The sequence below is a fragment of the Zootoca vivipara genome, chromosome 7, assembly GCF_965207765.1.
Source record: "Zootoca vivipara chromosome 7, rZooViv2.hap1.1, whole genome shotgun sequence".
Taxonomy (NCBI): Eukaryota; Metazoa; Chordata; class Lepidosauria; order Squamata; family Lacertidae; genus Zootoca; species Zootoca vivipara.
In genome coordinates, this window is record NC_142590.1 from 21,938,982 (window position 1) to 21,960,581 (window position 21,600).

At 46.3% G+C, this 21,600-nt stretch overlaps 1 protein-coding gene across 4 annotated transcripts in view; it reads right to left on the reverse strand.

Annotated features, from left to right (window-relative positions):
- DPYD (dihydropyrimidine dehydrogenase) overlaps nucleotides 1-21,600 on the reverse strand; it is a 520,906-nt gene that overhangs the window by 240,220 nt on the left and 259,086 nt on the right. For all 4 annotated transcript variants that reach the window (XM_088673792.1, XM_035123774.3, XM_088673794.1 and 1 more), the window contains one exon: nucleotides 5,657-5,867. In XM_088673792.1, the coding sequence (XP_088529918.1) occupies nucleotides 5,657-5,867 (211 nt within the window). The remainder of the gene's footprint in view (nucleotides 1-5,656; nucleotides 5,868-21,600) is intronic.

Genomic DNA, 21,600 nt, shown 5'->3' on the forward strand with positions numbered 1-21,600 from the left:
GCCAGAACTGAGTTCTGGTGACGTCTGGCTGAAAAAAAATCCTGTTCATATCTTGATTAATAAAATAACTTCCCTTCTTTTCTTTCTTTTTTAAAAAAGGAGGGAAAATAGATATAGGCCTCTACCTAGAAAACTTGTGTGCATTATTGTTTCTTTATTTCTAAAATTGTGACTGCAATAGTCAAGGTTCACTCTCTTCATCCAATATATTTTCTTGCTTATTTAGGTATGACATAGTTCCCTTAAGGTGTGCACTTCTGGATTCTAAAAAAAACAACAACATATGTACATATCTATATTCCTCTCTATTCTGTTCTTTGCAGCAGCTAATGTGGAAATAAAACACATTATTCTGGGCTCAGGTCTGCTGCCAAATTTAAGATTATCAATGGCCTCTTAGTAAGAGCAAAAGTGCTATCAACTCCTAGTGAAACCTGGCAAATAATGATAAGCAGAAACTCTGAGCATAGCTATTCACAAGGGAGGAAAGCCTATTCTTGTGCAGGTATTGGGGAAATGGGAAATAATAATAATTACAGAAAGATCACGTTGTGCTTCACAGCAACTGTCTGAGGCAACACGAGTCTGTGCTTAAAATAGCCTTCTAAAGTAACTTGGCTTTTTATCCCCTGTAAAAATAATCCCATTGAAAATTATGCACTTTCTGTGTTATTTGTAATGGGTGTGCCTCATAAACGGTATCATACGAACAAGGCTTTTTTCATATGATCATGCTTTTACCTCTCATCACTGAGTTGTTTCAAAGGCATGATAGCAATGCACATATGCAGCGACATATATAATGGTGACAATAAACTTTGTGAATTGTGTTGGTATAGCAGAAGGTTTCCCTTCTGGAAAGGCAGCCTTGTTCCTGGATGCCTCTTCAGCAAGGCTATAATGACTTTAATTGTGACGTTTAGCTTTTTTTTTAATTTTAGCTGTTGCTTTGTTAATAGTGCTTCATAGATTGCAATCGCTTCACTCCTGATTTGTTAGTGATTCTATACGGCTTATGCCGTATTTGTGATGTTCTATTATGTCCTATCCTGTTTTTGTTATTTATTGTTTGTAAGCCGCAGTGTTTCCCAAACTTGGGTCTCCAGCTGTTTTTGGACTACAGCTCCCATCATCACTAGCTACCAAGATAAGTGGTCAGGGATGGTGGGAACTGTAGTCTGGGGAGAAAAACACAGCTTGAGACCCAAGTTTAGGAAACACTGAATAATAATAATAATAATAATAATAATAATAATAATAATAATAATTTATTATTTGTACCCTGCCCATCTGGCTGAGTTGATCCAGCTATTCTGGGCAGCTTCTGGCATATATCAAAAAACATAGTAAGACATTAAACATTAAAATAGATGAAAAGCAGCATAGAATTATAATCAATCAGTGGCAAACATTTTCAACAGTGGGGAGTGGCTTCACATAGTGGCAGGGCATAGGCTATGCATGGAAAAGGTCCCAGGGTTCATCTGTGTAGCATCTTCATGAAGGGGTGGGAAGGATGCTTCTCTGCAATCCTGGAGAGAGCTGCTGCCAGTCAGTGTGGACAATATTGAGATGGACCAATGGACTGACAGCATTATCAGCGTGCATTTCTTGGTACAGAAACTATTGATCTGATGTGTAAAGATCTTTCCTATTCTAATTGATTCAAGAGGGTTCGGGAAGCTTCTCTATGTGATATAAACTGCTGCAAGGTGGAAGTCCCAAGCTGACAAGTAAGTTTTTATTCTGCCTAGAAACAAGCAGAAGGTTAACGATCTTTGGGTTATTCCTTCAGAGAAGCTGAACATCTGGTTTAAACTGGTTCTGTTATCTCTTTCACGCAAGGTCATTCTGACTATAATAATAGGCCAGAAGGAGCCTGAGTTTCACTTTCTCTCTCTCTTTCCTTCCGCTGTGGTGTTTTGTACGTAGTATGCTAAGTATTAAGGTTCTAGTCCTATTGTAAGTTATTTTAAGTTTAAGTCAGGCATCCCCAAACTCGGCCCTCCAGATGTTTTGGGACTACAACTCCCATCATCCCTAGCTAACAGGACCAGTGGTCAGGGATGATGGGAATTGCAGTCCCAAAACATCTGGAGGGCCGAGTTTTGGGATTCCTGGTTTAAGTTAAGTCTGCTGCAACTGGATTTCTTATGGACTGTCCTGATCCTGAATGTATTGGATTTGTGGCCATTATGCTCATTTGCCTTCAGTAGCAGTAAAACTCTGCTGGATGAAATACAATTGCCTTTCGTCTATTTTGGGGGAATCCAAAAACGTGCCTTAAGTTTATTTTTTTAGTCTGCTAAAAATCTCTGGATCAATATTGAGCAGAATTCATGACAAGCATAAGGCAGCTTCCTGCGCTGTACAAATGGCAACTCTGACTATAGCCAAGAACAGCCCTTTCAGGAGAAAATGGAATCCCTGTGGCAACAACAGGAAATTGAAGTGCAGAGAACAAAGGAGGATAACTTTTTGCAGCCGAGAAACAAATATGGGGAAGGGTGGCAGACTATTTGTACTGCGAGTTTTATTGCGGCTCTTTTGCCTTTTTTTCTCTCCAAAGCAACCTTAAATAATTCATTCCTTAAAAGTTACTAACAAATAAATATTTATCATCACCCTCATCATCTACCACAAATACATTCCTTGTGGAGGCTGAAAAGAGACCTATTGCAGGGAAACAACAAAACTTAATCGTGTTTCACAACAATGAGGGGCAGATAGTTTTTGGAGGTGCCCTTTTGAAAGGGTTGGGTCCACAGGGGGAAATCTTTCTCAGGATTCCCCCTGTCTCAGGTGTTATTATCCCCCAGAAACATAAATGTCTCTAGTTATTTCTAAATCACACGAAATAATCACAGTAAGTTATCTTAAGATAAATTCTTGTCATTATATTTTAAATTTAACCTTGGATATATCCAAGAACTGAACTTTGCTATAAATCTTCCAGCCACACTGGGACTGAAGCAAGGGTGGGCTAATCTATAGTCTGTAGACCATCTATAGGTCCCCCAGATGATTTACGATGCTCCCGCAAGCCTCCAATAATTTGGCAGCCATGTAGGCAATATTTAAATACAGAGAAAGAATGAGAGATCAGATATAGATAAAAATATATTTAGGCACTGGGCAGGATGTGGTGGGATGAATATCTGCTGAATGTATGGGTGTGAGTGTGCATGCGTGAGAGATCGTGACATGCCAATATGGCCAACCCTCAACGTGGCCCTCAAGCTGAAAAAGCTGGTACTTCCCTGGACCAAAGTTAGAAATTTCACCCCTGAATGCTTCCAATAATGAAAGCTTCAAGATTCTCTGCCACATATGAAGTACAGCAGAACATCCTATGCCAAATTACTAATACACTGGGAATGGATGAAGATGAAGTGCAACCCAGCACCCTCTAGTGGTCATGCCATGGGCATAGTGCAGCCTTTCCCAACCTTGGGTCCCCAAATGTTGTTGCTCTACAACTCCCATCATCCCTGGCTAGCAGGAGTTATAGTCCAACGACTGTATGCCAAGTCAAATGCTATATGACTATATGCTGGCATAGAGGCCTCAAAATTTGGGGATACCAAGTAGCAGGGAGTCAGGGACCCTAGTTTTCATTTGACGGAACATCACAAGGCTCAGTTCTGCTCAGAAGACCATAATCCTGTTGACTACTCTGATACCACCATTGTTGAGTTCACCACAGGACTACAATAAAAGAGGATAAGCAGAATAAGACCACTAAACTGACTGATATTACAGCTGGAGACTATAGACACTACTGGCATCATTTGGCAAATCTATATTCAGCTTCTTATTTAATAGGCCAGCTTTTCAAATATGTTCTCATAAGATCCAATTAAAGTTAACTTCAGCAATGAGGACTTCATTAGTGATTCAATGGTTGCTCGTTTCTTTTCTCTTCGGGGCATAAGCAACTGATAAAATCAAATTCCCTATAAAAAGTTTTGGCAGGGTGGGCTTGGGGATGATAGAAAAGCATAAGAAATATCAGAAGAGCCCAACTAAATGGCACCAAAGGCTCATCTAGCCCAGCACTAAGGGCGTACATTCCCTTTTTCCAATGGACAAAGAACTGAATTAAATTAGGCCCATTCAGTTCCATGTTCATGCATACAAAAAGAATATCACAGAGGGACAAATTGGTACACATGGAACACCCCCATTCATAGACTCATAGAATCATTCATGTCCATTCATGTGCGAGTGGGGAGAAAATGGGTGATGGTGATAGCATACCTCACCTCTCTGGCTGTTCCTGCCAGCTGCCATTTTTATATGTCCAAACAGGTTTACAGGGTGACTCTCACATGCCTTCATGAATAACTTTACTTCAATGCAAGTTTTCTCGTTCCATCTCTTGGTTAAAGTGCCCAATCTAGACATTTCCCTTGCCAGATCAATGTATCCGCCAAAGGGGCCACTGGGTTGCTGACATCAGTCCTATAAGAGCTAAGAGACTTACTGCAGTTGCAACAAAATTCCAAGCAACAGTTACTTCCGCGAAAGGGGCAATGGCCATGCAAAACAAAGATGGAGCCTTCATCCTCAAAGAACTCACTTCCCCCACGTTTGGGTACATCTTCCACAGTGTGGCTCCTTTCCCCTTCCTTGAGGGTTCTAGATTGCACAGGGAACCTACATGACTAGGAAAGCTTCCCCACAAGCCCTTCACATAAGCATGAATAAGGCTATAACATATATAGATTTGACCCTCTACACCTAAAGCAGCATAAGATGGGCAGAGACATTCACTTTTAAAATGGAAAAGGGCAGTAGTGGTTCAGAGGCAGGGCACCTGCTTTGCATGCAGGAAGGTCACAGGTTCAACCCCTGGAATCTCCAGTTAGAGCTTCTGCCAGTCAATGTAAACCAGGGTTTCCCAAACTTGGGTATCCAGCTGTTTTTGGACTACAGTTCCCATCATCGCTGACCACTGGTCCTGCTAGCTAGGGATGGTGGGAGCTAGAGATGGGAGCTGCAGACCCAAGTTTGATGTAGACCAGGCATTCCCAAACTTCGGCCCTCCAGATGTTTTGGACTACAATTCCCATCTTTCCCGACCACCTGGTCCTGTTAGCTAGGGATCATGGGAGTTGTAGGCCAAAACATCTGGAGGGCCGCAGTTTGGGGATGCCTGATGTAGACCATTCTGAGCTATATGGACCAATTAATGGTGTGACTCGGCAAAAGACTGCTTCCTATATACACAAATAAAAAGTGACCTCCCTAACTTGTTCCTTCCTACCTAAGTTTCCTGCAGAGTTGTTAGGGAACAGAAAAGAGATTTAGTGATCTATGGTTTCTACAGAGGAACACGAATGCCAGTTAGGAAAGGAACAAATAAGAAAACGAATGTGCTCTTTTAAAAGAATGAAATTGAGGCAGGGCAGGGAACAATATTTCAAATCAAATTTCACCCTCTATTCTTTTGTAGCCATTTGAAATGTGCACATTTCAGTCATCAAAGTGTTTTTTCTTAGGAATTTAGTACATCCTGGGAGGAAACCCAACCAAAAGTAAGCACTTTTAATTCCCACTGATTTCAGTGTGACAATTATGCATATACTTGAATCAGTGGGATTTAAATGTGCATAACTGAAGCTGGATCATGCCCCTTGTAACTGAGAAATACCTTTAGGGTCACTCAGGACTGAACCAAAGGCACTGATCACCACATCGGCTTTCAGGCGGACAATCTGATCCTGGTCCTCATTCCAGTTTCCGTCTTCATCTTGCTCTGTCCGAACAAATTCCATAGCAACAATCTTCCCCCCTTTCACCACAACCTTCCGAGGAGAAAGGAAAGGTAGAAATTCACATTTTTCTTCCTTTGCAAGATCCACCTGGAAGGGGAAAAAGAACACAGTTGCTATTGATTTTTTTAAAAAAAAAACCGGTGAATTTGTATGTTGAAAGCTATCTTGAGAGAGTCTGACCCTAAAAGAAAAGCCTACAAATATTCTATATAAGTAACACATGTGTTACTTTCTAACCCTGCAATCCAATTGCAGGTATCCCAGGAGTGCTGAGTATTTGAATCTCCCTCTTTGAGGGTAGAGAGAAAGGTCTACCACCGAGGTGGAAATCTGATATCTCAAGCCTCTCCACGAGGATCTTTCCACAGCCAGTTATTGTGACACTGGAGATGGCACAGGAGAGATATGCCAGGGGGGTTCTGGGAGGGTCTGTAGGTCCACAGGATTTGCAACCCTCTCTACCCCAAGACGCACCTCCAGAAGAGGGAATAAACTACAGTGTTGGCATAGCCCAAGCATCCCCAAACTTCGGCCCTCCAGATGTTTTGGACTACAATTCCCACCATCACTGACCACTGGTCCTGTTAGCTAGGGATCATGGGAGTTGTAGGCCAAAACATCTGGAGGGCCACAGTTTGGGGATGCCTGGCATAGCCTATTTCCTTTCCATTGTTTCCAAGGGGGAGGGAATCTTAAATGAAACGTAAAACCACTCCATCTTCACTTTCTGCTCTGCTGAGCTGGTGGGACATTGGAATAAAGTGAGTCATCCACCTCCAGCTCTCCTCCCCTTTGACCCCTTTGGATTGCAGTCTACATCTTCTACACACTGGGCGGGCTGCAATCTATTATTGTGGCTTCTTCTGTAGATTCCAGTGTTAGCAGATTGAGATATGCATCCGAACAGGACAATGGTAATATTCTCAATACACATCAACCTCTCTCCCCCCCAATCAGAAGATCAAACTGTCTTTTTAACCATCTTTTCTACCACCCACTACTTTTAGAATTGCATTACTTTTAATTAGCAGCATCTGTTAGGAGACCTCTTGGATTTGAAGTCAGAAACGGAATCGGCTTCATCTTTGTGAAAGACTCTTACAGTAGGCTTCATTATCATTCCAATATGAGAGGAGACCACACAATCTGTTCTGGGAATAGCAGTTAGACCTACACACATTCCGTTGTCAGCTACTTGCTGTGGTGCCCAATTATCAAATCCACAAATGTTTTAGATGAATTAAAATGTGTAAGGCAAGGCTGTCGTTGTAAAATATTCCTCAAGTCTGGGATTCATCCAATCTCTTTTTGCATTTAAATTTTCATTTATGACTATTTTTATTCCCATTCATTTGACACATACTGAATCTACACAAAGCAACATCTTCCATGACCAATAGTCACAATTCTTTCTACTCCCATTGGTCAGATGTCTTTTCTTAAATGACAATGATTTCAGCTGAAGAATGAATTCAAAGCAGCCAAGCCCGATTTAGTGAGAGCAGCAAACATGCACTCTGTTTTTTCCCTAAGCTCCTTTCTCCCAAAATTCTACTATTGCTATGTGCACCACTCATCATTAAAGTGCATGAAGGAAGCCAACAGGTGGAGGTTTAGTACAGGTGTGGGGAGCCTGTGGCTTTCTGGGTGTTGCTGAACTACAACTCCCATCAGCCCCAGCAAGCCTGGCCAACAGCCAGAGATGATGAGAGTTGTAGTTCAGCAGCATCTAGAGGGCCAAAGGTTCCCAACACCTGGCTTAGTAAACCAGAAACTGGTGCCTCTGCAGACATACACACTGCCTCCACATATCTGCAAGAATTATGGCAGATGGAATCACTGGCAGATAGCAGTCTATTGCACACACACACACACACACACACACACATGACTTCAGAACTTAGACAAAGAGGAGATGGATGGCATATCAGACAGTATTGACAGTATGCATTAATATTGTTACTTGTTTTTATTATTTTATTATGTGTTTTATTATGCATTTTGTGCTTCGTATATTGTCTAGGTGTTGTGAACCGCCCAGAGACCTACAGGTATAGGGCAGTATACAAATTTAATCAATCAGTCAATCAATCAATCATCATCATCATCATGCCTCTTTCTCTCTGTCAATCTACAAAAATGGGAGGTTCCGACTGTGAGGCCACAGCGAAAGGGCAACAGTACAGCAGCTACAGTCTGGGTAACAACCATGACAGGACAAGCAAACACACCCAAAAAATTCCAGCTAGAGAATGGACCCTCTTGGAGTGAGATCCCACACAGCAAACTTGATCCCAACATGCCTATCAAACAGAGCAGATGTGCATTGTACATTGGCAACACAATGCCACCAGTAACTATGACCTCATAATAGCTTGTCCTGAAGAAGAGAAGCAGAGGCCACAGACATTTGTAACAATGACAGGACTCTTGAGGATGTACCCTGCCATAGAGACCAGGGCTTGAATTCAAAGGAGTGCTAAGTAACTCCTTGCACAAGTGGAACAACATCTGCTTGTGCAAGGAGACTTCCTACTCTCCTCTCCTGACGTACCACCATATTTCACTGTGATCGTGGCAGCAAAGCACCCAGAGGCTGCTGACTATCTTCCCCACTCCCTGCCAGTGTTATTTTTCTAGGGAGGGAAAGGTGCCAGAACTCACCATGAACACCTTCCTCATTCTCTTAGAATGGGAATGTCGCTCACCTGAGAGGTGCTGGAACTGAGTTCCCATGAGTTCCCCCTGAAAAAGCCCTGTCCCCTGCTACCATCCTGATACAGTGGTACTTCAGTTTAAGAACAGCCCTGTCTATGAACTATTTGGTACACAAACTCTGCGAAACCGGAAGTAGTGTTCCAGTTAGCAAACTTTACCTCAGTCTACAAACGGAAGCTGAACGGTGGAAGGGCACTGGCGGTGGGAGACCTCATTAGGGAATCACGCCTTGGTTTAAGAACGGTTTCAGTTTAAGAACGGACTTCCGGAACGGATTAAGTTCGTAAACAGTGTTACCACTGTACTATGTCAAAATGTACATAGTGCTATTCTGAGACTGGGAAGAGTGCTACAAAACAGGAGACAGAACTAAAAGGCAAAAGAGGAATGCCAGTTTCACTGCCCCACTTTTGCCCACCAGAATTTAGACCCCCAGAACGCTTCTGCAAACCTCCTGAAATGTCACCAAAATGACCTCCATTATTTACTTCTTGCTTCAATAGCACCCACCATTTTGAGTGGATCTATTCTTTGAGAATTTAAGAATATAACTTCTAGCCATGCTACCAGATGCTTGACTTGCTAATTTGGTCAAAGATGTTTTCACATTAAGGCAGGAGTAGAAATAATTCCAAAAACTGGGCATCTCATGAAAGGATTATGTAAAATGGATATGAAATTTAAATAAGAGCTTAACTCTTTTTCTCAGAGCCAAACCTTTAGGGTTCAATGTGTTCTATTTGTATTCACTAAAGTTGATAAGATTACTAACTTTTATGATTAAAAAGATTGTGGCAGTCCCGGTTTCTGATTTGATCCTGGAATGTCCCATTTTTCTTAGGATGTCCCTATTCTCATCAAATAAATGTTGGAGGGTGTGGAGTTACGCAACCCCTGAACCAAGGAGAAAATTACCTTTAGAACACATCTGATGGCAGCCCTGTATAGGAAAGTTTTTTTTTTTTAATGTTTAATGTTTAACGAATTTTTCTACTTACAAATGGAGCTCCGTCCGCCATCTTGGATGCGGTTTAGATAGGATTTTTTCTACTTACGAATTTTTAGATAGGGTTGCTTCGACTTACAATTTTTTTCTCCCAATGCATTCCTATGGGATTAGACTTGCAAATTTTTTCGACTTACAAATGTGTGTTTGGAACACATTAAATTCGTAAGTAGAGGTACCACTGTAATCCACTTTCCATTACTTTCAATAGGAAAGTTTGCTTCAGGTTAAGTACGCTTCAGGTTAAGTACGGACTTCCAGAACCAATTACACTCATATTTCGGGTTAAGTACACTTCAGTTTAAGTACTTCGTGGACCGTCTGGAACGGATTAATCCACTTTCCATTACTTTCAATGGGAAAGTTCACTTCCAGTTAAGTACACTTCAGGTTAAGTACAGACTTCTGGAACCAATTGCGTACTTAAACCGAGGTACCACTGTATATAGAAGGCCACTAGTTTGCTACCTCTGTTTTAGGGAGGAAAAAAAATCTGCAAACAATATTTACACCCCAGCAAAAAACAACAACAGGGAACTACCATCAGAGTTGTGCTAAGAATAAATAAGTGTATTTATTACATTTGTTCAAAATAATCTCTCTAAAATTATTACTCTGACAAAAAAATCTCCAGAACATAAATTATGTAGCATGAAAAATTACTTTCTGTTCTAGATGATTCCCCACTAGTCACCTTGCGCAACTGTTAGGTCTCTACAATCTACATCTGTCCCTGAAGAGTGGGGGCTATTTCTGCATATATTTTGTAACTGGGGCATATCTGATGTCTCATTAGTGTGAATTATGCAATAATCCGTGGTATGTGGCACATAAATTACAACAAAGCAAGCCCAACACATTGCGATAATTAAAGCTGAAATAAAAAGCTTTCATAATAAAATAAATGATTAAGATGCCAATCAGAAGCTTTATATGTGTGTGGTGTATGCATGCTGGCTACTGAAACTCTGATCTGAGTTCCAAATCAAGTTGTGCCTCGAAGCATTGGTAACATTTTAAAAAAACAAACAAAAACAAACATGAATTCAACACACAGACTTTCTTTCTGAGGATCTCTCCCGCATGCAAATAAAATTCCTGGCCTGCTCTTCACAGACATCTAAAAGGTGTTCATTTTTATGGTGGCCAGTTAGACAAGGCCTGAAAATATCACACACAGTTTGGAGTGGCTCTGCGCATACATTTTCTCTAACAGAAGGTCAATATTTAGAGTCATGTCACAAAGGTGAACTGGCTCATGCAAACAGCCACATGTGAACTGGAGCGATGGGCCAACGAAACTCAAGCAGACCATGATTTGGGGACTTGCCACCCCAGGGTGAATTCATTGCTGGGATTCTCTCATCACCTCAGATACATGGATTTCCTCTGCAAAGCATTTTAAAAATAATAATAACAACAACATTCCCACCTTGTGGTAAGTGATCTGTCAGAGGGCCTGGTATGGCTACTCTAGAGTAACGACTCCAGCATGGTCTTTTAAGGTTTTTATTAAGTGCTGATTATTTACAGTGTTCAGAGCAGTAAAAATGCATCCTTAAGGTGAGGTGTCTGAACTCCCGAATGGCGATTGGCGCGTTTTCTTCCAGCACCACAGCTTTGGCAGACCCAACCTCTTCCCCCTACGTTTGCGTCGCAATTCGGGAGTTGGGGGAATTGGCCTCCCCCCTGTGCGTCTTACTTCCTGTCCCACCTGCGGCCTGGGCTCCACAACCTTGCCTGAGCCTCGGACACCACTTCCTGACTCTCCGCTGGAGGCAGAGCTCTCCTTACTCTCTCCCGCGCTTGGGGATGGGCTGGAACTTAAGATGGGAGGGACTTCCCTGTATCCCTCGTCCCTCACATCCATCCCCCTCCCAGGCTCCTCTCCCCCCCTTCCTAGTGGCTCTCCGCTTGCTGGGGACGAGTGAAACCCCAAGAAGTCTGTGGCATCCGAGCCTGTGGGTGTAAAAATTTCCCCCCAATCCTGCGATCTTTCTCCTTCCCCCTGAGAAGACGGGAATCCCAAGAAGTCAGTGGCGTCAGAGCTGGTGGGAGTAAAAATGTTCTGCCAGTCCTCTCCTGCCTCTGACGTCGTTGACCTCGGTGAAACCCACACCTCTTCTTCCGTGTCCTCAAATTCCGCTTCCCATCTCCATGGAGAGCTGCTGCCTGCTATCCCTTCCTCCTGCCCCTCCCCCTCTCCCTCCCTTTCCATGTGCCAGGGCTTGGGCCTGTGGGGGAACAGGGCGTGGAACTCTTCCACTAAAAATTCCTCAGGTACTTCTGTGGCCGGTATCCACTCATTGTGGGACGGCGGAGTGTCCTCCCATGCTATCAGGTACTCCAGTCCTCTCACCCCTCTCCTTGAGTCTAAAATCTCAGTTGCCTCATTGAGCTGTCGGGCGTCTCCCGTCTCCCCCCCCTCCCTCTGGAGGCTGATCGCTGTCCCTGAACCTGGTACTTTCCCTGTACGGCGACAGCAGCGATCTATGAAACACTGGGTGCACTCTCATGTCCTCCGGCAGTGCTAGCCTGAAGGCTACCGGGTTGACCTGTTGCGTGACCGTGAAGGGGCCCAGCCTCCTGGGTGCTAACTTCTTGCATCGCCCCCTGGTGGGAAGACCTTCCGAGGATAACCAAACCTTGTCCCCCACCCTGATGACCTCTCCCGGTCGCCTGTGGCGATCTGCCCCCTTCTTGTACGCTTCCTTGGCCCTCTCCAAGTGTTCTCTGAGCTGCTGGTGCACCGTCTCCAGGTCCTCTGCCCAATCCTCTGCCTGTGGGCCCTCTTCCTCCTCCTCCCCCTCCCTCTCCGGGAAAGATCTGAGGTCGCGCCCATAGTTGGCCTTAAAGGGCGACACCCCTGTGGAGACGTGCACCGCATTGTTGTAGGCAAATTCTGCCAGTGGCAGGCGATCCACCCAGTCCGTTTGCCTCTGGCTGACGTAACATCTCAGGTACTGCTGCAGAATGGCGTTGACCCGCTCCGCCTGTCCATTGGTTTGCGGGTGCCTAGCCGTCGACAAGCTGACCTCCACCTGCAGGAGGTTCATGAGCCGCCTCCAGAACCTGGAAACAAATTGGCGGCCACGATCCGAAATAACCCTTAAAGGCAATCCATGCAGTCTGAATACGTGGTCAACAAACAGTTTGGCCGTCTCTTCTGCCGAGACCGCCCTGGCACACGGTATAAAATGGCACATTTTGGACATGAGGTCCACCACCACCAACACTGCGGTCTTGCCCCTGGACGACGGCAGGTCTGTGATGAAGTCCATGGACACTACTTCCCACGGCCTGTGCGGTGTGGCTAAGGGCTCCAGCAAACCAGCTGGTGGCGCTCTGACCACCTTTGCTCGCTGGCAGGTGTCACATCCCCTTACATAATCCCGAACATCCTCCCGCACCCCTGGCCACCAGAAGTGTCTCATGACTAGGTGAGTGGTTTTGTCCCTTCCAAAATGACCCGCCGTTGGGTTGTCGTGCATCTGCTTGAGGGCCTTACCTCTCAGCTGTTTGGTTGGCAGGTACAGGGCTCCCTTGTAAAAAAGCAAACCCCTCCTTTCCTCAAAGTCTTTGGCCTGCTCCCCCCCCTCTCAGTTCTCTGAAGATGCGGGTGGCAAATTCATCAGCTGCTGTCAGTGCTGTGAGTTCTGCCTCGCTCACCACTGTTGCTCCGCAGGACCATGCTGATGGGGGGAAAATATGCCTGGGTGCCGGTGGCAACTCCTCCTCCATGTACTCTGGCTTGCGGGAGAGGGCATCCGCCCTGACATTCTGCTCTCCCGGGATGTAGTGGATGGAGAAGTTGAAGTTCGAGAAGAACTCTGCCCACCGTATCTGCCGCTGGTTGAGCACCCTGGCAGTTCTCCAGAACTCCAGGTTCTTGTGGTCTGTGCACACCTGGATGGGGTGCTTGGCGCCCACCAGGAAGTGTCGCCAGTGCTGGAACGCAGCGTGGATCGCGAGAAGTTCCCTGTCAAACACTGTGTAGTTGCGTTCCGGCTGGGTCAGCTTCCTGGAGAAGAAGGCACAGGGTCTCCACTCTCTGTTGGCGTCCAGTTGCAACAGAATCGCTCCCAGAGCCTTGTCCGAAGCATCTGTCTCCAGGCGTAGGGGCGCATCCTGCACCACGTGGAACAGGTGCTGGTCTGAAGCGAATACCCTCTTGAGGCTTTCGAACGCTGCTTGCGCCTCTGGTGTCCACCGGAACTTCTGCTTGCCTCTCAGGCAGTCGGTGATAGGAGCCGTGACGCGAGAGAAGTTCTTGATGAACTTCCTGTAGAAGTTCGCGAAGCCTAGTAGGCGTTGGGCATCTTTGCGCGTCCTGGGGCTGTGCCAGTCCAGGATGGCCTGCACCTTGTCCTTGTCCATCGCCAGCCCCTTGTCTGACAGCTTGTAGCCTAGGAAGTCCACTTCTTTGGTGTGAAACTTGCACTTCTCCAGCTTCACATACAGGTGGTTGTCCTTCAGGCGCTGCAACACCTCCCTGACATCCTTCACATGCTGCACTGGGTCATTGGAGTAGATAAGGATGTCATCCAGAAAGACCAAGCAGTTCTTGAAGAGGAGGGACCCCAGGACGTGGTGCATGAAGGCCTGGAAGCATGCTGAGCCCCCTTGCAACCCGAAGGGCATCACCAGATATTCAAAAGAGCCCAGAGGCGTGAACATCGTGGTTTTCCATTCATCACCCTCCCGGATCCTAATCAAGTTGTACGCCCCTCTTAGGTCGAGCTTGGTGAAGATCTTGCCCCTGCGTGCCGCTGTCAGGAGATCATCCACTCTGGGCATGGGGAAAGCCATTGGCTCTGTCACCGAATTCAGCCGTCTAAAATCCACCACCAGACGGCGCTGTTGCGTGTCTTTCTTGTCCACCCAGAAGACCGGGCTGCCCCCTGCTGCCTTGCTTTCTCTGATGAACCCCCGCTTGAGGTTCTTGTCGATGAAAGCGCGCAGATCCTCCAGTTCCTGATCTGACATGGCGTACAGCTTGGCTGGGGGTATAGTTGCCCCTGGCACCAGGTTGATCTGGCAGTCAAAAGGCCTGTGTGGGGGTAGGTGGTCGGACTCCGCTTCGCTGAAGACCTCCTGCAGGTCCCAGTACGGCTTGGGTATTGCCTCACCCCCCTTGACGTGCATGGTGGCCACCGTGGCTATCGGAGGCCCCTCCCCTGGTTGGTGCTGCATGCAATGTTCCAGACAAAAGTCCGATCCAAAAGTGATGCATCTCTGGTGCCAACTTATGGAGGGGTCGTGGCGCGTCAGCCAGCTCATGCCCAAGACGATGGGGGGGGGTCTGAGATGGTTGTGACGTTGAAAGCCAGTGTCTCTGAGTGCCTTCCCACCGTCATTCTCATGGGGGGGGTTTGATGCGTGATGGCCCCTCCCAGCAGCTCTCTGCCGTCAATGGTGGCCACGTGCAGGGGAAAATCCAGCTGCAGAAGTTGGATCTGGTGCTCTTCCGCAAAGTTTCTCGAGAAGAAGTTGGCTGAGGCACCACTGTCAATTAAGGCGAGGACTGTCAGGGGATAGCCATTTGGGAGCGTGAGCGTGACTTCTAGAACCACTCCTGCTCTGGGAGGGGTGGGCTGGCTGTGCTCCTCTCTGTGCGGGTGGGCGGGCGGGGGCTGTTGTCTGCTGACTGTGCCTGGCCGCTCCCCCTTGTCTCCTGCAGCCAGGCTGTCTCGTTTCCCTGCTGTGGTGCTGCGTCAGCTGGGGAAGGTACAACCGTTCCCGCCTTTCCTTGCCACTCTCTGCGATGAGGGCAGTCTCTGACGCGATGCCTGGGGGAGTTGCAGAGAAAGCAATTCCCGCCTCTTCCCTCCTTGCGTCTTGGCGCCGCCGGGGTTTGAAAAGCCCGCGCGCGCGCTCCTCCGATCTCCATCGGTTCCGGCTCTGGGCTTGGCCTGGGCGGGTGTGGGGGCGGGCCCTGGGGTGGGGTTTGGTGATGTGGTCTGTCCTGGGAGCGTGGGAACCAAGGTTTTGCTGCGCGCGTCGCTTGTTTGTCATTCCATCTGGATTCCTGTCTCACCCCCACCGCTAGCGCCGCTTTGCTTAACTCATCCATAGTTCGCGGTTTGGGACCTCTTGCCAGCTCATCCTTAACGTCTGCGTGCAAACCCATGTAGAAGTCTGATTTCACTGGCTCACTTTGCAGATCCCACCCCAGTTTGTGCACCAGCATGGTGAATCTCGCCCAGTAGTCCCTAACTGTCGATTTTCCTTGTGTTAAGTTATGAAGCTCCTCTTTAGTGGCCTCCATTTCACTGTCACTAGCGTACATTATTTTTAAAGCTTCTAGAAATAATTTTGCGTTCTTCATGCAAGGATTTTTTTGCGCGATGAGCGGTCTTACCCATTCTCGGGCGGCCCCCGTCAAATGCTCTATGATAAAGGAGACTCTGTGCGCGTCATCTGGGAATTCTGCTGCATGCAATTCCAGCGCATAATTTATTTCTGTCTCGAATCCTAGGTACTCCCTAGGGTCGCCGCTAAACTTGGTGACTAGGCTCTGTCCCCTTCTCACTTGGACTAGCTGCGGCTGGGGCACCCCCCCACCTCTAGCGGCTTTCTCCTCTTCCAACTTCTTCTGTAGGTCCAAAACCATCACCCTTAGCTGTTTCTCAGTCTCCTCTTTTGTCCTCACCTGGTCCACCAGCTTGTTCAGCTCCTCCTGCGCCCCTCGCGCTTCCTCCTGAGCGGCATGCAATTGCTGCTGTGCGTGCGCTGTGAGGTTCTGCAGCTCCTGCTTCGCTGCTTCGGCCTCCAGCCTCCAATGCTCAGCCTCTTGAGCGCTCATCGCTGCACTCCAAAGTAGCCAAAAAAAAGATTCGGGAGTTGCTGTCAGAGGGCCTGGTATGGCTACTCTAGAGTAACGACTCCAGCATGGTCTTTTAAGGTTTTTATTAAGTGCTGATTATTTACAGTGTTCAGAGCAGTAAAAATGCATCCTTAAGGTGAGGTGTCTGAACTCCCGAATGGCGATTGGCGCGTTTTCTTCCAGCACCACAGCTTTGGCAGACCCAACCTCTTCCCCCTACGTTTGCGTCGCAATTCGGGAGTTGGGGGAATTGGCCTCCCCCCTGTGCGTCTTACTTCCTGTCCCACCTGCGGCCTGGGCTCCACAACCTTGCCTGAGCCTCGGACACCACTTCCTGACTCTCCGCTGGAGGCAGAGCTCTCCTTACTCTCTCCCGCGCTTGGGGATGGGCTGGAACTTAAGATGGGAGGGACTTCCCTGTATCCCTCGTCCCTCACATGATCATTTGAATGCAACCTAGAATGGAGTAGGGTAATCAGTACAGTGCAACTGGATAGTTATAATTTATAGAGCAGTCACGAAATTAAAAGACGCCTGCTTCTTGGGAGAAAAGCAATGACAAACCTAGACAGCATCTTAAAAAGCAGAGACATCACCTTGCCGACAAAGGTCCGTATCATTAAAGCTATGGTTTTCCCAGTAGTGATGTATGGAAGTGGGAGCTGGACCATAAAGAAGGCTGATCGCCGAAGAATTGATGCTTTTGAATTATGGTGCTGGAGGAGACTCTTGAGAGTCCCATGGACTGGTAGAAGATCAAACCTATCCATTCTGAAGGAAATCAGCCCCGAGTGCTCACTGGAAGGACAGATCGTGAAGTTGAGGCTCCAATACTTTGGGCACCTCATGAGAAGAGAAGAATCCTTGGAAAAGACCCTGATGTGAGGGCACTAGGAGAAGGGGACGACAGAGGACAAGATGGTTGGACAGTGTTCTCGAAGTTACGAACATGAGTTTGACCAAACTGTGGGAGGCAGTGGAAGACAGGAGTGCCTGGCGTGCTATGGTCCATGGGGTCACAAAGAGTCGGACACGACTAAACGACTAAACAACAAAAATAGATTTGGAAAACTGAAGTAAACACCCAAAATTATCTCTCTCTCTCTCTCTCTGTATAAATTTTTTGCAGTCTCAACTGGAATTACAAAGTACCACCAAGAGCTAAACTGCATGTCTATAAATCATGTACCGGTAACTGGAACTTTCAAATGACATCATATATTTTTAATAAATAACAGTAGCAACCTCTCCAACTATCCCTGTTTTCCAGAGAGAGTTCTGAATTTACAGAAGCTGTTGTGGCTTCTGATTTGATCCCAAGAATGTCCTGCTTTTCCTTAGGATGACCCTAGTTTCCTCAGCGAAGTGTTGGAGAGTATGGAGCTATGCGACCCCCGAGCCAATGAGATAACTAACTCTACAGCCTTTTGAAGACATCTGAAGGCAGCTCTGTATAGGGAAGTTGTTTAATGTTTCGTCATGTTTTTATATATGTCGGAAGCAGCCCAGATGGGTGGGGTATAAATACTAAAATTGTTGTGGTTGTTATGGAATAGGACGTCCCTATTTCATTGGAGAAACGGAGGGTATGCAATAGAGATCATAGGAACATAGGAAGATGCCTTATACTGATTCAGATAATTGGTCTATATAGCTCAGTACTGTCTACATTGGCTGGCAGGAGCTTTCCAGTGCTATCTCCCAGCTCTTACTTGGAAATGGTGAGGATTGATCCTGGGAGTTTTGCATAGAAAGCCTGAGGCACAGAGCAGCCCATACATAGAGCCAGGCCTGTGCAGAGTGCAAGGGGCAGCCTGATACACTTGCCCCAGGCTTTGGAAGGCTAAGCCGGCCAGAGAGCCTCCTCAGGGGCCTGGTGGACTTGTGCTGTCGTGCCAATAATGCCCCATGCCTCTTAGCTGACTGGGAATTCCTGCCCCAGGCCTCAGACAAGCTGTGCACAGGGTCTGCACAGAGCCCATGTGTCTTGTTTTAAAAGTCTGGCATTCAACTGTTGGCATCTCTGGGTAAAGGATATCGAGTAGGAGGGTTAGAATCATAGAATCATAGAGTTGGAAGAGACCACGAGGGTCATCCAGTCCAACCCCTTGCCAAGCAGGAAACACCATCAAAGCATTCCTGATAGATGGCTGTTGTGACAAATTGAAGCACTTTTAAAATGTTTATTCCTGCCCGGCTGGCAAAGAGTTAACCCACCTCCAGCCTGACTGGCATAGAACTCTGATGGGGGCGGGACTGTGCCCGGTTTTAAAAAAGGAGGGAGAGTCGGTTTGGTCAGTTAGGAGGGAGAGGGAGGAAGGTGGGGTGTGGTGTTATGTGGTGGCTTGTTAGAAGACAGTGAAGAGGCTAGGACAACTTAAAGTTAAATGTTTGACTGAGTTTATTTTGTACAACTGGAACAAAGCTAATTAATAAATGACACGTTAAAGAATCACTTATGTTTTTAACACAATAAAACTTCATCTCTGTTTTTGCCAACAAGAGGTCCGTCTGTATTTTTCCAGCGAGGTACCAGGACTCACAGCCGTGGTGACTCAAGAGAGGGCAAAACTCACCTCAGGCAGGGAGGTGGTGGTTTGTGTCCTGAAGTTACACGGAGGAGACTTAGAAGGGTAACCTGAGGTGCCAAGAAGTTGCCAGAGTGCATAGGGCAAACTTCTACAGTGGGGGAATCCAACTGAGGGAGACCCTTTTACTGGAGGCAAGAGGTTATTCCTGGGGGACAGCCTAGAGTTTCTTAAGGTACCAGGTCACGCAGGCTGGAAGGCTCTCCTTACTTAGAAACCCATTAGTAAAAGGGGTTTATTTTTGAGGCGGCAGGACCAGAGGGTGGGTGTTTTCCCCTCTGGATTCCTGTGTCGCAGTGATAGTAAGGCAGAGTGGGACCAGGGTCGTCACATTTTTGGTGGCAGCGTCGTGATCGAAATTCAAAGCTCACGCGCCTAGTTTGGTTTGAGTCTGTCAGGATTTTCCTGTGAGGAAAATGACTCACGTAAGAAAACCCAGAGAGGCAAAAGGAGATGAAAGAACGGAAGGGGCTGAGGGAAGCCCAGGTTCTGAGGTAGAACTGATGAAACTACGAATTGAGATGGCCCGAATTGAAGCTGAAAGTGAGAGGGAAAAAGCTAGAATTGAAAGTGAGAGAGAAAGAGCTAGGATTGAAGCTGAAAGTGAGAGGGAAAAAGCTAGAATTGAAGCTGAGGAGAGAATGCAGTCAGAGAGGTTAAGGGTACAATTAGAACAGGACAGAATGAAGCTTGAAGAGATACGTTTGAGATCAGAATTAACTCGGAGTCCAGTTAACAATGATAGTATCGCAATTAATTTAAAAAGGTTCCCCAAATTTGGAAAAGACGATAATGTCGAATCGTTTCTATTTACCTTCGAACGCGTTTGTGTGGAATTTCAAATACCTGAGGAGAACTGGATGCTTTATTTAAGACCTCAAATTTGTGGGATACTAAGTGAAATTTATGCTGACCTGAGGGAAGAAGAGCTGTCAAGTTACCAAGTATTTAAGCAAAGGGTCAGGGTTCGATGTGGACTCACGGCTGAACAAAGCAGAAAGGCTTTTCGTGAGGCAAAAAAGGAACATAAAGAGACTTATGCCCAACTAGCTAGCCGCTTAGATAAATTACTTGACAGATGGATTCAAGGGAGTGGAGTGAAGGACTTTGATGAGTTAAAACAATTAATTTGTTTAGAACAATTTTTTAAGCAAATCCCTAGCAATTTACGTTGGTTCTTGAGGGATAAAAAACTGAAAACTGTGGCACAGGTTGCTGAGGTCTTAGACGAACTACAAGGAGATTTCAATGAAATAGCATTCCCAAAACACTCACAGAAGGGTAATCCATGGAGAAACAGAGAAAATAAAGACAGGCAAGAAAATTTTCCTGTCAGGGAATCAGTTTCTGACAAGACAGGGTCTAAGAAAATCACTTGTTTTTTCTGTAATCGTGAGGGCCATGTACGTGCCAGGTGCCCCCTGCTGGTTAAGTCGCAAACTACACCTTCTGCAGCTAAACAAGTAAAACTGGTAATGCAGTCTCAGGAAAATAGCTCGCCTCAGACAGAAGGCTCAGCGAAAGCGGACAGTCCAGTTGAGACTACTTCTAAGGTATTACAGGTCTGGAGGGCTGAGCAGGAATGCAACCAAGATTACATGGAGCCAATTGAATTAAATGGTCAGTCTTGTTTAGGTTTGAGGGACACAGGAGCAGAAGTCTCACTTGTCAAATCACAATTTGTTCCAAAGGAGCAGTACCTCAAGGGTCAGTCCTATAGTTTAAAAGGCATATGGGGGCCACATTTTGAAGTACCATTAGCTGAAGTTGATATTACCTACAAAGGATTTTGTGGCAAATGGAGAGTAGGAATCCTAAATGAATTGGAGGTACCCTTTTTAATAGGGAATGACCTAGCTAGTCAGAAGCACCGTATTCAAGTGATAACTAGGTCACAGTCTCAAGTCACTGAGAGTAATCCTCCTGCAGTTATAGAGTCACCCATAGAGCCTGGTGAGGATGAAGGGCTGATTAGCGTGCCAGTGGTCCAGGAGCACGGTGCCCAATTCTTGAGTGATCAAAAAGAGGATGAAACTATAAAAGAGCTGTGGGGTAAAGCACAAAGTCCTACTGCAGAAGTAACTGTGGGGAACCCCTGCTTATTTACCACCATTGAGGGAAGATTGTATAGAATTTCTAGGAGGAGGAAAACTGCTGCTGTTTGGGAAAGGAAGAAACAGTTAGTGTTGCCAAGAACTTACCGGTTGCAAGTGCTACAAATGGCACACGACGCACCCTCAGCAGCGCATCTAGGCATTAGAAAGACTAGTGATAGAATCCAAGCAAGATTTTACTGGCCTGGGATGGGCAAAGACATCAAAGAGTATTGCAAGTCCTGTGTGATCTGCCAAAAAGCAGGCAAAAGAGCGGACAAAACGCGAGGCTTGTTACAGTCTATTCCCGTAATTACTGAGCCCTTTTCCAGAGTAGGAGTGGACATCCTCGGGCCTATCTCCAGAGTTACGAAAAGGGGGAATAAATTTATTTTATGCCTAGTGGATTATGCTACGCGCTATCCAGAAGCAATACCTCTAAAGGACATTGACTCAAAGACTGTAGCAAAAGCCCTCATGTCGGTGTTCTTAAGGCTGGGATTCCCCAAGGAAATTATAACAGATTTAGGGACATCCTTCACGTCCAAGACCATGGAAGAGCTTTTAACTCTTTGTGGAATTAAGCATG